Source organism: Taudactylus pleione, unplaced genomic scaffold, assembly GCF_031769625.1.
Source record: "Taudactylus pleione unplaced genomic scaffold, aTauple2 ptg001661l, whole genome shotgun sequence".
Taxonomy (NCBI): Eukaryota; Metazoa; Chordata; class Amphibia; order Anura; family Myobatrachidae; genus Taudactylus; species Taudactylus pleione.
In genome coordinates this window covers 2,053,017-2,068,198 of record NW_028286058.1, presented here as the reverse complement: position 1 = coordinate 2,068,198, position 15,182 = coordinate 2,053,017, and the positions used below count along the sequence as shown (strand labels likewise).

The 15,182-nt window shown below is 46.5% G+C and overlaps 1 protein-coding gene across 5 annotated transcripts in view; it reads left to right on the top strand.

The window, feature by feature from the left end:
* SYNE3 (spectrin repeat containing nuclear envelope family member 3) overlaps positions 1-15,182 on the top strand; it is a 150,911-nt gene that overhangs the window by 90,404 nt on the left and 45,325 nt on the right. For all 5 annotated transcript variants that reach the window (XM_088464373.1, XM_088464375.1, XM_088464370.1 and 2 more), the window contains exons 5-10: positions 3,197-3,355; positions 6,493-6,837; positions 7,149-7,285; positions 10,154-10,331; positions 12,078-12,260; positions 14,774-14,917. In XM_088464373.1, the coding sequence (XP_088320499.1) occupies positions 3,197-3,355; positions 6,493-6,837; positions 7,149-7,285; positions 10,154-10,331; positions 12,078-12,260; positions 14,774-14,917 (1,146 nt within the window). The remainder of the gene's footprint in view (positions 1-3,196; positions 3,356-6,492; positions 6,838-7,148; positions 7,286-10,153; positions 10,332-12,077; positions 12,261-14,773; positions 14,918-15,182) is intronic.

The following is a 15,182-nucleotide window of genomic DNA, read 5'->3' as shown; positions in this document are numbered from 1 at the left end:
ATAACTGTATTATACTGGGCATCACCACTGCTGGTATTATGCTGCAGTTCTGTACATCTCTAATCCTAGATACACTGTGCTATAAAGAGATCTGGTAATATTGTACTGAGAGTAAATACTATTTCCATCATGTTACTTGAACCAAATTCCCAGCCACTAACCTGCATCCTTACCCTTTCCGGTCTGTCACCGGAGGACGTAATTACCAGCTAAGTCTGTGGCAGCGAAAAGCTTTGTTTTGGTCTCTGTCCAAGCTCCAGTCTCTGCTGTTTGCACAGTTTCATGTCTGTTTGAATTTAGTTTAGAGAGCATGTATGTGTAGCTCATGTTCATTGTCCTACGGATCTGTGCAAAAACCGCAGGCTACATTACATGGTTCCCAGGAAAATGACTCCTTCTCTGAAGCTCACCTCATTGTGACACCTAGCCTAGTGCCACCTCCATACATATAAAATGCTGATTTATTAGAGATTGGCAAATCGGTTTGGCTGATCTGAAAGTTTGGCCAACTTTCAGCCAGTCACGACTTTCATATACGTCCAGCATTATCCGAAGTTCACGTTATAATTTAGGGCTACAGGTAAATGACTCCAATCACAGCGCATGGAATGTAAAGAAGCCAGTCAGCAAGCACTAACATCCCCTCGGAACACTTATGCTACCTTAGTAGTTCTATGGGAGACCTTCAGTGGATTCCATTTGACCTGATGTGAGCGGTAACTATTGGTGGCTGGTCCGCCACTTCTGTGCCCACTGGACGTGCCATTTAAAAATTGCAAAAAGGCTGATTCACAGCCCAAAATCCGCTTTCGTCCTACCATGCACCTCAATTTGCACCAAGGCCCATGAGATTGCAGAGCAAGGTGGTAGCTGTTACGGAGTACAAGAAGTTTCCACAAGACAGGAAAAGGCATTAGGGCAGGGCGGATCACCATCGGGTTAGCGTACATCTCCGAATCAGGCCCACAATGCTCATGTGTGAGATCTCGCATAACTGCAAGATCCCATTTAGGGTGAGCTGCTATGTGCAAGGAGGTCCCGAGCCAGCGGCAGGACTGGTAAGTGACACTGTGAGGATGGTGCTAGGTGTTAGAGGGCAAGCAACGAAACGCGCTGCCTGTCGCCTATTAGTAAGTGCCCCGTCCGTTTATTTACACAAGCCGAAGGGGCTGCTGGAGAAACCTGATTCCTCCACGGTCAGTCTTTTAGTACATATTAGAGAAGCGGTAATAACCCCTTTTTTGTTCCAGAACTCCCTTTATCAATGCTTGATACATGTACCCCATTCTCTTGGTTTTGCACTGATAAGCAGTCTGTCCCAGAGAATGCAAAACCCTGCCCTTACGCCAGTAACTTTTGTAGTGTTCTCGCTAGGCTGTTTAAGCAGGCGCCATGCCCTTCCCAATTTTTAAAAGGGCAAAATGCATCCTGTCCTTTTATCAGCACCCCGCTAAAACAGCCTGCCCTGAGCCTTCCCCACTCGTGGGCCGCAGTGTCCCGCAGGGGGGAAAAGTTGCGGTGAACGCTCGACGCAGAGTGAATAGACACTGTGCGCATGCGCACGGCATCTATTCCCCGTGAGGGGAGAGCTTGGGGGAGCACCTCCGTAAGTGTGCCTCCTCGCCGGCCGGCCACGACACCTTTTCAGGAGCGAGCGAGCCCTCGGCGCATGCAGAGGCTCCCTGCCACCACCCTCAGCGCCCTGCCTGCTGTATAGCAGGAGCACTACTTTTGGTCGTACATGCGTACTAAAAGCCGGAGGTAGTGGAGGGATCCGCAGAGATCCCTCCTCGCACTGTGATCTCTCTTTCCATAGGAAATAGCATGGCAACCCCATTGGAAGATGGTGTTAAGTATCACAAACAAGCTTGATAAACTGCACAATCACATAGTTTCCATACATTGGATGAGGACTACGGTGTGGGCCGATGGTGCCATTAATGCAGGAGATAGCGAACTGTGGGCCTGATTCAGACCCACTCGTGAGCGCTATGCGCTCGCAAGCGGGTCAATGGTGGCCCAGTGCGCATGCACACGACGGAGCCGGTTCCGTCGTGCGCATGCGCGAGACCCGGATAGCGACTGGCAAACCGTCGCTCCGGGTCTCGTACCAAAGGGGGCGTGCTGTCGATGTTGAGTGACAGCACGCCCCCTTTGGTGGGCGGGCCGGGGGCGTGGCTGCCCAGACGAAGGCGTTCCCATGGGAACGCCTACCGTATGGGGCTGGCCTCACTGACATCACAAGTGATGTCAGTGGGAGTGCTTTCGGCTCTGGTAGAGCCGAAAGCTCTCTAGGGCTTTCGGCAACGAGACCCTACCACAAGGGTCTCGTCGCAAGCCCAATGGTCGCGATGGTCTTGACCATCGCGACCATCTTCCTGGCCGCTCGCTATAGCTGTGGGTGGTCACTCACAGCTATGCGAGCAGCCAGGAGGCCGCTCTAAAAAAACAGAAGGACGTGCCTGATTCAGAGCGAGCGCTTTGTCAGAGCGTCCAGCTCCCTATCAGGCCCTGAAACTGTTGTCTCCCCGTATGATTTTTGTGGCAGAAAAGCTTGATAATAGGCACCTTATTGTCTAAATTAATAGTGAGGGGACATTGGGATTGTCTTTGTTACATATTGAAATGTGTTGTGCGTGTAAAGATGTCCTCAAAGTGCACCTACAAAAATGCTCCTCGGACAAGTGCAATGCGGAGGTGAAAAACAGGCCTATTAAAGGTATAACATGCGTCCCAAAGAGCGCCAGCTGTAAGTTGCTGCATAGGTCCAATCAGTGGGTGGAGTGAAAGAGGCCTTTCCGGGCTCCTCTTAATGCACCCTTTGCCCCCTTTAGATCATTTCTGTAATCTTGCAAAAAGTCATGTTGCTGCAATGCTTGTGAAAACTAGGCGCACCACTGCTAAATGATTCATTTGGAATACTTTGCTTTTAAATGCAGAATATATTCTTCTATAGCGGCCATGTTTTTATGCAGTTCATTGTTTATTCCTCCTAAGTTAGTAGAGAGCACATTATGAACTCTTTATTGTCTACTGATAGACATATAATATATAGTAGGTAGTGCATGATCCCATATATGTTGTGTCTGTACTATTTGCACCCTTTATTGTGTTTCTATGCAATGGCTCTTCAGAAGACGACGTGTTTCACTCAGTTTTCTATTCTCTTCTTGACACCATTGTTTTCTGGTTGTAGGAGAGAGTAACGCGTCTTGAGAAGATCTGTAAAGACCACGAGGTTTATGATACGGACGTCGGTCATTTCAAATCTTGGCTAAATAGTGTGATTGAAAAACTGAAGTACTGTGTAGGAGCAGCCTCCGATTCTACAGAGAACAGGCTCAACATGCTGCGGGTACGTATGGTACTGACCAATCAGAGCTTGCGCTCAGAGGGACATTATGCTAATAAGTGACTGAATTTAAGCTGTGTGGGCTAAATCGGTATCCATGATGAGAATGCAACCTATCAATTCATTAAGTGCTAGCGATGACATTGAGGCACTTCGCTATGTCATCTATCTGATTGACAGGCTTCATTTCCATGCAAATTGCTTGTGCTTACAAAATAGCTGCTTCCATTTTAAAGGGTACAAAGGGCCTGATTCAGACCCACTCGCGAGCGGCTGTCCGCTCGCAAGTGGGTCGATGTTATGGACTGAGCATGCGCACGACGGAGGGAGCTCCGTCGTGCGCATGCGCCAGACGCGACGAGCGAAGGAAAGTCCTTCGCTCGTTGTGTCCGATCAAAGGGGGCGTGCTGTCAATGTTGATTGACAGCACGCCCCCTTTGGTGGGCGTGCCGGGGGCGTGCCTCCCTGACGGGGCTTTCCCACGGGAACGCCTCCCGTCAGAAGCCGGCCCACTGACATCACTAGTGATGTCAGTGGGAGTGACTTTGGCTCTGATAGAGCCAAAATCACTCCGGAGCTTGCGGTTGAAAACCTCAACCGCAGGCTCCGGCTCGCAATTTCGATGGTCGCGATGGTCACGACCATCGCGGCCATCACAATGCACGCTCATATAGCCTGTGGGTGGTGACCCACAGCTATACGAGCGTCCAGGAGGACGCTCCATGAAAATGGAGCCCGGCCCTCATTCAGAGCGTGCGCTCTGCTCAGAGCGTACGGCTCTGAATGAGGGCCAAAGTTGCTTATTCAAAAGATATTCCTCAATAACACTAAGGAAGTATTCTACCGGTTGAACACTTGGGGGCACTGTTTTATTGAAGTCAGTGGAAGTTATTTACAAAACTATGGCCCTCATTCAGACCCACTCGCAAGTGGGTCGATGGTCCGCACTGCACATGCGCACGACGGAGGGAGCTCCGTCGTGCGCATGCGCAAGACGTGCCGAGCGAAGGACTTTCCTTCGCTCGGAGTGTCTCATCAAAGGGGGCGTGCTGTCGATGTTGACGGGCATGCCTGCCAGACGGAGGCATTCCCAAGGGAACGCCTACCGTCAGAAGCCGGCCCCACTGACATCACTAGTGATGTCAGTGGGAGTGATTTTGGCTCTGATAGAGCCAAAATCACTCCTGGCCTTGCGGTTGAAAAACTCAACCGCAGGCTGTTGCTCGCAGTTTCGATGGTCGCGATGGTCAAGACCATCGCGACCATCATTTTGCACGCTCGTATATGCTGTGGGTGGTGACCCACAGCTATACGAGCGTCCAGGAGGACGCTCCATATTAATGGAGGTGGGCCCTGATTCAGAGCGAGCGCTCTGGTCAGAGCGTCCGGCTCTGAATCAGGGCCTATGTGCAGTCACTGTAGGATCCAATCAGATATTTGTTTTTATTTGCCAACTTGCACTGGGTTGATCGAAGGCAACTTGTGATTGGTTGTCATGGGTTACATAAAGCACATTATCCCATTGTTAGCAAGAAACTTGCTATGGCTGATATTTCATTTAACCTCAGGTACATATGGAAAACTCCTGCTCATTTTAACAGAGGCAGATATACAATGCAATAAGATTTGCAGACAGTTATGTCATGCCCCTGAGATATGGTCATAGAAACAAGTGATAAACGTTGCTTATAGTTACGGTATAATAACACAACAAGGATGCAGGTTCGGCGTCTTGTATAATTATGGATCCGTGATACTCAGCCGGCCAGGTAGCATGAGAGAGATGACTATAACTGTATTGTGCGATCATCAGTGACAGCTTGCCAGGTGTATCGTGTTAGAGGCATCTTGCCACACCTAGGCCTGAGTAAAGGTAAGGACAGCAAGGTGGAGATATGTGTATTTGTGTGTTATAAACATTGCACACACCCTCCACGCTGACATCATAGACTTTTCAGGACATTCCTGTGCGCCTGTAATTTCACTCTTAAAGAGAAAGAAACCTTTATCTGCAGCGGTGTAAATAATACACTTTCTGTACAGAAATATAGCCAGAAGCAGAGTTAAAGACTGCAGATATGTATAGTTTCAGGATAGTTGCTGTCACAGCATCGGATGTTCTGCAAAGTTATTCAACATATTAGTGAAGAGGAATTTTAAATAGAGCAATACCTCCAAAAATGTCTGTAGCATATAATGAACTAATAATCAGTATAAAACATGACCACTGGGAAAAAAACAAACAAATGAGGTTCTTGATGGCGCAAGTTTATAAATCTATGTTCAGTCACCTTTGAGGAACAGTCCGTATTGTGTGCCTTTCTAAAAACATCTGTCTAATTAGAATATCAGCCTGAAGGACTGTATAAATAGCATTAGGCAGGGGCAGCTTGGGAGTTCAAAGTGGCCTTTGAAAATATTTAGAAATTGACCTCATGGGTAGGTGGTAGGTGGGGCCAAATTGTCAGTGGGCGGAGTCAAATCAACAGGAGGCGGGGCCACCACTGCGGTGGCCGCCATCTAGCAGATATGTGGGAGTAACTAGCATGCACGGCATTTAGCTATGGCTTTATCGTCCGCCCAATTCCCCTTCAAACACCATTGGCTCTCCCTTAAGACAGAACGGCGTGCAGGGGGGACACAGGCCTGAGTGCATGAGACAGTCCCAACACACTACAGAAAGCTGGCAGACAGTCTCTACCTATACTCTCACTACCTGCTAGCGCCGTAAGCTTGGTTGTTTGGCCGAATACTGGAATATTGGGGGCCCTGTGTAGCAAAGGGATAGATACTATTGACCTTACCGGAGTACCTAACTCATAAAGGAATTATGATCTAGGTGGTGGCCATACACTACGAGGAATTATCCTCCAGCCAACAACATTAGAGGATGAGTCAGTCTCTATCTTTCTTGACATGTTTAATTTTCTTTGGACCTTTCCAAACCCAAAGTATCAACTTTCCTCTTTGAAGGACGAATACAACATACTGTCTATAGAGCAATGGTAGATGAATCTGAGTTACTGGGGATCCTTAACTTGATTTTACAATTGCTTCATTCGTTAATGCAGTGTTTTACTATAATCCTTTGCCACAACACAGACATTGCTCATGTATTCTACACCTCTTTGTTATTGCAGGAAATCGGCAAAGATGTGGAAATTGGGGAGAAACAGTTGGAGGCCCTGGAGGTGAAGTCAGCGGAGGTGATTAGGAACACGTCTCCTCTCGGGACGGAAAAAATCTATAAGGAGCTGGAAGAACTGCGCAGAACTCTGGCAGAGCTAAAACTCATGAACGGCGAGGAAGAAGAGAGTCTACTGAAGACGTACAACTCGGAGAATGCCTTTCTCCTGCTTGCCCGGCAACTGCAGGCCAACATCGCCGAGTTCAGGAAGGCCATACAGAGGCTGGAGGAGAGTCTAGAGTGTGGAGAGCGGGTGAAGAGCGAAGATGAGTTACTAGCACTTTGGAAAACGTTGAACGTGAGTTTTAATAGTTTCTTCAAGTTTGTGGAAACTTGATGGCCTTGATGTTGGCACTGAGTAAAGTTTGACGACAGACAGGGCGGTTACCAGAACTTGTAGCAGACAGCTAGCTTTGGTCACTGGGGCAAATGGAAGTTTACAACGTCGCCTGGTGTAGTCTAAATAGCAGCATGACCAAGCACTCCTGGTATCTCAATTTACTGCAATCTTTTCTGCATATAACACCAATATATAGCGCGTTGCTGTACAGTCAGAGGATTTCTATGTATATACAGTATATTGTGACCCATTATTTTCTTTTTTTTTAGGTCACCAAGTCAGCATTAGCTGCAGAAGAGGCCAAGGCAGAACGGGTGAAAGTCCAGCTGAAGGATCTCTTCAAATTCTCCAAAGATGTCCAGCCGCTATCTGACGAGGTCATCGCTGCCATGCGCGACTACCAAAGGTAATTGCATAGATCACGTCCTGTCAGTTGCCCTCTAGTAATACACTTTGTACATATGACGGGTGCATTCATCTGCCAGTTTCGTAATGACTGCATTGAGGGGCACCAGAATACATGAGTTAATATAACCAGTGGCACGTGTGTTGTACAGGGCCAATGAAACGAACAATGACATCACGTAACACATTGGGGGCTGATTCGGGGCCCTGACGCAATGCCTTTGTTCATGTAGCTGAGTGATTTGCGTCATCAGTGCATGCACAAAATATTCTAGAAACTCGTACAGCGCATGCGTCACACAGAGGCTCAAAGGCGCTGTAGCGATCGAGACGGACGGTATCAGGAGTGCTGTGGAAAAGTGCTGGGCGTTCCTGGGCGGTGGCTAGTAAGGCACGCAAAAATGGTCGTGGGTTTGTCTATGCAATCAGCTGCGTTCACGGTCGCAGGCATAGGAGGCCATAGTCATAGACGGGTGACCGCCAATAGATGCTTCTGCGTGCGACTCAGGATCAGGCCCATGATGTCATCCAGGAGAGCGACTGACATCATTCATTGATAATTGATGTGAGGACTTGAATACACATTTCATTGTATTATTGACCTGAGACAATTGTATATTTATTTTTATTTATTCTATATAAAAATCAGAATATCGATTTGTCTTTACATGCTAATGATATGTGTCTTTCTACTTCTCACTCTACAATCCTATTGCCTGAGATAATGCACTTTATTCAGGATGATTGTATTACAGCCCAATTTCCTAAATGTTCTTACCGAGCTGCGTATAATATCCATTGGTCTCTCGCAAAGCTACAGTGGGCAGTAATTGTGCTGTCATTCTCAGGGCGCCCATGTGTCCTGGTTGTGTAACGACAATCCCCTTATCCCATCTGTAATCTCATTTTCCCATCAGCCAGACTCCACATGCACCCAAAGAACCAGAACATATGGGTACAGGTACCTGTAGCTGCTGGTGACCTCCTCACTCTACATAGAGCAGCCCAGGCCAATGTCCCTTTGTTTTATGGGGATGCAGTTACGTAATCTACAGTCTCCATGGGCCTGATTCAGAGATGGAGGCAATGCAGATTTTATGCAGATCGAGCGATTGTTTGCCATTGTGCATGCGTGTAAGCCGCCCGGCGCACTCGTAGTGATTGGTTTTTGATTTCACCACCCGCACTGAGGGGTAAATTTACTAAAGTGAGAGTTTTTAGAAGTGAGTTTTAAAAGTGATGTTGTCCATAGCAACCAATCAGATTCTAGCTATTATCTTCTAGAAGGTGCTAGTTAAATGTTAAGTAGAATCTGATTGGTTGCTATGGGCAACATCTCTTTTAAATCTCACTTCTAAAAACTCTCACATTAGTAAATTTACCCCTGAGAATCCATTCAAACAGTGAGTGACAGGTAGTCAGCGGGAGGTGATGGGGAGTGGCTAGGCAAACGTAGGCATGTCTGACCGTTTAAATGCCGTTTCATGGGCGTGCATAAGTTAGCCGCTGCGATCTCCTTCGAAGTATGTGAGCTCTCCGCGTATCAGGAGAGGCGCTGCGTTTGGCGGCTGGTCAGACTTGCTGCATATGCTGCATGGCTGCCCGATATACGTCGTTATTACCGATGTCTACGCAGGTGTGTGATGTTAGACGAATAGGAGGAGGCAACAGTGCTAGGGTAAGCTTTGAAAACATTAGCATATTTTCGCAATTGCAGATCGTGTGAAATCCCAGCTGCGATCGCATTAGCGTAAATTTCAGAATCAGGCCTTATGTCAAAAAGGGAAACAGTCGGGAAGCCGATGGACGGAATCCCGACTGCTGGCTGCGCGACTGTCTAATTCAGGCAAGGGTTAAATTACAGGTGTTGAGATCCCAACGTCTGTAATTTTACCTACATCGGGAGCCCGACGCCCGGCATCCTGATCGAAAGGTAAGCCGGGTGCTGACAACCATGGGGGGGGGGTAGGTTAGGGGCTCCAGGGGGGGACTTAGGGTTAGGCACCCCCCGGGAGGGTTAGATTCAGACGGGGGGGTTAGGGTTAGGCACTTGGGGGGGGGGGGGGGGAGGTTAGGGTTAGGCACCCCTAATGGAGGGTTAGGGGGGGTAGATTAGTTTATACTTAGCGCAGTCGGGATCTTCACCGTTGCCGGGCTTCCACTGACAGGATTTGAACCGCCGGCCATGCATCATACCGATCCCGTCAAAAATGACTATGTAGACAGGAGACAGCCGGTGCCAGGATCCCAACACTGTTAAAATGCTGCTTAAAGTATTTTCACCGTGAGGATATTATAACGTTAAACATGCTCCTAAAGTGACATATGTAAAGTTATAATACCCTCAGGGTTAATATGCTTTAAGTAGCATTTCTTTATGATGGACCTATCTGGAGTTATTAAGGGGGAATTCAATTCTGCGCGATGGCTGCAGAATGATTCTGGAACGGCCGGTGGCGGTGGCACTTTTCGACCAGTATCTTCTCTAAGATTACCTCACTTCTCCTCTATGGAGAATTAGCTAAGCTTGTCTATGGTAATAATCGGTAATGTCTGCAGCTGGGCATCGCAACGGTAATAATGAATATTAGAATACACTGTCCTCAACGGCTGGGGGCTTATAGCGCTGTAGTTTATATCTCTCTCTATTCCCTTTTGGATCCTCAAGTTATTTTGATACAGCAGATTTCCTCTATTGCATCTTCTCTACATTCTAGAGTCCGATGTTTTGTTTTACCTCTTGCAGAGAACAGACTTTGCTTCCGTTCTCCTTCTCATATTCATAAATGCAATAGAATTGTCTGTGGATATGGAATCACTTACATTGAACCCGTGGCCTTGTGTTTTTTGTACTAAACGTCTATTGCAGGGTAAAGAGTAAAGCTTTTAAGCTGAGCACGGAGACGGAGTCTGAGCTCCGGCAGCTATTCCAGAACCCGCTGCGGGAATTCCTCTACTGGAAGGTGATCGCCGAGAGCGTGCTGGACTCCACCGCTGCTCCTGTAAATGATGGGGCCATGAACCAAGACTCCATGGACAATATTGAGGTCAGCTATTAACCACTTAACGGACACATTTCTCTCCCAAACCAAAAAAAAAACCTGTCCGATATTGTTATTTTTGTATTATTTAATAAAGTTTGGAATGTATTTTTAAAACCTCCTAACCTACCCCCTATTGCCTAAACCTAACCTCCCTCCCCTATTACCTAACCCCTCCTTTAGTGCCAAACCCCCCCCTAGTTCCACTACTTACCGTCGGGATGCCAGTGCCTGGATTCCGACTGGTATCGGGATTCTGGTGCCTCCCGTCTATAAGCCCCCATTGTAAAATCACTTTCCGCCCACCAGTGGAAATAGCCCCCCCCCCGTGGCAAAAAAATTCCTAGCAGTATCGCACCCCACCCCGCTACCAGAGGCAGAGCACCCACTCCCGGTGTGAATGGGCCCCCATGTATTGGTTGCATCCCCCTCCCCATGTGTTTATATGTCCGTGTATATTGTTAATATATCCTTCCCCTCAGCCAAAAATCCTTTTGGTGGGGTATTACCCATCCACCTACCCCCGTAGTGAAAGGTAAAGCCCAGCTGGCTGCCATCACATCCCTTATGTTCGTGCCAGGTAAGTGATTGAATAACAAGAATGCTGCCTTCCCGTGGAAATACATGTATATATTAAAGTTGCTTCTAACGTATATACTTGTGAGCTGGAAATTTACACTGACGTCGATCGACCTCCCTTCTTTATTCAAACCAATACACCGCACCCGGCATCCGCAAAGGTTGATGATACTCACATATGTTTGTGTAGATGTGCCCTTTCAGCTCAACAATAAGAGTCGTAATCAATTTGAGCTGTGCCGCGATACTTTTTCGCGGCCCGGACATTTTCCGCCTACTTCGCCTGTTTTGTAGGCAGAAAAGTATCGCGGCCGTGCCGGCTTTACCCCGAATTCAATTTGAAAGTACGCGAAAATGGGACCTGGCGAAACTTGAACAGGCGGAAAGTACTGTCAGATTTGGGGAAATCGGCCTGACACCCCCCAAAAGATGCTCTGACATGGGGGTTCACTATGTTACCCCCCAATTTGGCTTGCTGAAGGTATTTGGGCTTTTAAAACGGGCTCAATAGCTGCTAAATAGCGTTTTTCTATACGTGGTGCAGAATAGTATTCAGGAGTATTTTTTGCAGAAAATAACTTATCCCAGCAAATTTGGGGTACTTGAAAATGGGGGGCAGCATATTTAAAAGTTGCTAAAGTGAAGTTGAAACAATCGTGAAAAATCCACCTGCCGCATGCACCTGCAATCTAAAAAACACCTGGGGCATACTTGGGGACCCCCCCAGAGTCAAGTTCGCTAGTTTTTTAACTTTGTACCCCAACATTTTTAATTTTTGCCACCGTATTCAAAGTAATTTTTTGGGGTGTCCTTAAGTGTTTTTTTTATTTTTTTTGGCACAGATTACCTTTGGGGGACTGTCTGAAGGCTGCACGGGGGTTCCCGCAACGTTGCACCCCAAAACCCCAATTCTGCCCTTTTTTCCGCCTCCTATTCATAGACGATACTTTTCCGCCTAGTACATTGCATTGACTTTCTGCCTAGGTGGAAAGTCTTCCAAATTGAATACGGAGTAAAGTCAAAACAGGCGAAAATTACGTCATCGGCGAAAAGTTTCCGCCAAAACCGGAAACTGACTTTTTTGCTTCAAATTGAATACGTGCCATAGTGTCAGAGCCGGATCTGTATTTTGTGGTGACGGTAAGCCGCTCACGCGCTGTGTTTGTTACGTAGAGGTTACTAGGGGAGAGCAACGATATTAAGGACAAGCTGGCAGCACTAGAGCAGAAGAAGGAACGGATACACAGCGTCCTCGGAAATGACAAAACCAAGGCGCTCCTGAGTGATATCTCCGCAGCCGAGAAGGAGAGAGCCGTCCTGCACCGAGATCTCCTGCAGAGAAAGGACACATTGCAGGTATGTTTCAACAGGCAGCACTTTTGCTTAAGCCCATGGCCTACAGACAGAGCAGGCAGCCATTTTGTTGGTTGTATCCACCATCATCACAGTCATTCCAGTTTCACTATGGAACTTTATATGCTTAAACTCTGAGACAGATGGCTGTCACCAGCTGCTGGCTGGTCTTTAAGACATATTGGGGGGACATTTCTGGAAACCCTGTTCTACAGGTGATTGTAAAGAAATATGTAGTAGTAAATTGCAGCCAATCAAATCTTGGCTTTCATTTTCTAAACCATACTAGAGAAATGAAAGTAAGAATTTGATTTGCCGCCATTGGCAACCTCAATAAAAAAAATGACCGCTGCGCTAATGCAAATAAAATAAATAAATCCAGTGGTACTGCGTGTTATTGAGCAATGGATACACTGGTAGATATTTGAAACCTTTCGTATAAATAACAAAACATAAAAACAAAATAAACCCTGTAACAATGTTACAGTGTAAAGTACATATTAGAGTGAACTAATTACCACCTGGAAAGCGATAATTAAGCAATCCGACTAATGTAAGTTCTCATTAATATAAAACAATTCTAAGGAGTATGACTTTTATTAAATGTATTATCATATGGAAGTAGTAGTACCTACAATACAGTTCCGAATTAAATGATTGTCCCAAAGTACCTGCTTGGTCCTTGGGGGTTTGGAACCTCCAGATAATGTGCGGCCCACTAGTACTGCAGGTAACCATGCTGAGGTTATCCAAGCAAAGTTAGATTGTTAGCTGGAGACGGGTGCCATGACAGTATTGGGAACAGACTGTTACCTACACCTCCCAGAGTGGTAACAGACGATGCTCTGCCTCCGTCTGTAATAGAATTCGGTAATGCGGGGACCCAGCGAGGGCTTCTCAGGTAGCCACTATCCTCTTCTGGAGCCAACTGTTGTTTCTGGGCTACCGGAGCTAGATAAGCCGCAGTTATCCCGCAGTGTCACCTGGTTGTAGAGCTCGGTCTTTAAACAACAGTTAGAAGCTGATTGGTTGATTTGGGCAACTTCCCCACTTGGTCTCTCTCCAAGGCTGGATACATCTCCCCATGAGACTTATACAAATGCTCCATTCCAAAGCATTGGGGCATTGTGTTACAGCATTATGTGGGGCAGGCCTTGAGTTTATGCACCCATAGGGCCATTTGTTCTGTGCTAGCCAGGTTGGGTATGTATCCCGTGCCAGCCCACTATCGCCGTGTCTCGTACTTGCTGACATTTCAGAGCTCTCCTCCATTAGATGAGGTAGGGACGGACTGCATCGACGCATCATGTCTTCACAACTTCTTGTTCTGGCCCGATTTCAGAGTATTGCTAAATCACCGACTGTTCTGGCCAAGTATCGCAGGGCTTTCCAGGAAAATCAGCATTTCATATAAAGTGAACACATGGAACTGATCCTGCCTTGATTGTACCAATTATTTAATGTTTATAATGTATAAATACCAGATTATTCGCACACAAAATATAAATACAAGAATTACAACGTGTGTAACCCTGCACCCTAAGATAGCCTTGTGTCTCCTTTTCACAAATGATTTAGGGTGCAGGCCGGTATTATAGTCTGTATCATGTCCTTAAAGGTGGAAAAACATCACTGACACCTGGTGGCCAAAGGACAGAATTGCACTATACAGCACAATATTATATCACAACAAATTAATATAGGTAAAGTACAGAGGGAAAGAAAAATCTTTAGAGGTGCACCGAGCAAAGTGCAAACATCCATCAAACAACTTCTTCTACCACTTTACAGCCACCGCTTTCAACTGAATAACATTTTCAGTATCTATATTTAGGGAAAGGTTTATGAAAGCTTGGAGAGAGATAAAGTAGAGAGAGATAAAGTACCAACCAATCACTTCCTGACTGTCACTTTAGGAGCTAATTGGTTTCTCTCCAATATTTGATAAATCTCCCCCTTAGGCTCATTTATGGCTTAAATGATTTATTAGAGTAATGGGACTTGTGGACGGACTGTGTGAAGCTTTTTATTACATTGCTTGGCATAAGCAAAGAAACGCGTTTCTCAGCAACTTGGAGGTTCAAAATGGATTTCATTAATCCGGCTGAGCCCAGAAAATGACCCCACACTTTCGCCCCTGCCCTAGTCCAGATTTGAAAAGGATGAGGCTCTTTATTATAAATTAACATTGGATAAAATATTAGCATTCTACACCTCTTCCCGCCTCTATTCCTCAAACAGCCCAAAACGCGTTGGTGGCCAAGGTAGACAAATGCAGATACAGTATTAGGCTGTAGCACTTCCATGTCACATGGGGACATCACACTGACCAACATGCCTCTTTGTAGGGGAGAATTTGGGGCCTTATAGGCTTCGGTATTGGGCAATTACTCAGTATTGCTGCTGCTATCGCAATGTTTGTGGCCATCTCAAGGAGTAACACAGAGTCCTTATCAGTGACTAAGAGTCAGTGATCAAACTGTTTTTACTAACTATGATTCCTCCCCCACGTTCAGAGTTTGGCCGCGCAGAGTGAAGAGTTTGATTCGGTGTTCAAGGTGCTGCGCAAGCAGATGTCAGCGATCAGAGTTAAAGCCGCCAAGGAAAATGAGCTGCAGCCGGATATCATTGGGAAACAGGCGCAACTTCAACAACTGCAGGTTGGATCCTTTCTTACCTTTTGTACCTTCAATGGTTTAGGGAATCTGTATTTTACCAGCTGCTCCTACAGTAAGAGTCCCTACATAACCATACAGAGAATGGCGGTTGAAGAATAGCCGAGGAGGTTATGCAGTGGGTGAGAAATAATATGTTTTAGAGCAGTGATGTCCACGTTTTATATGGGAACTGTGGCATGTACTATGCGCTATTAATGCATGTGCACAGGTTGGATGATTGGAATAGAGGTTTATGGAGAAGTAAGGG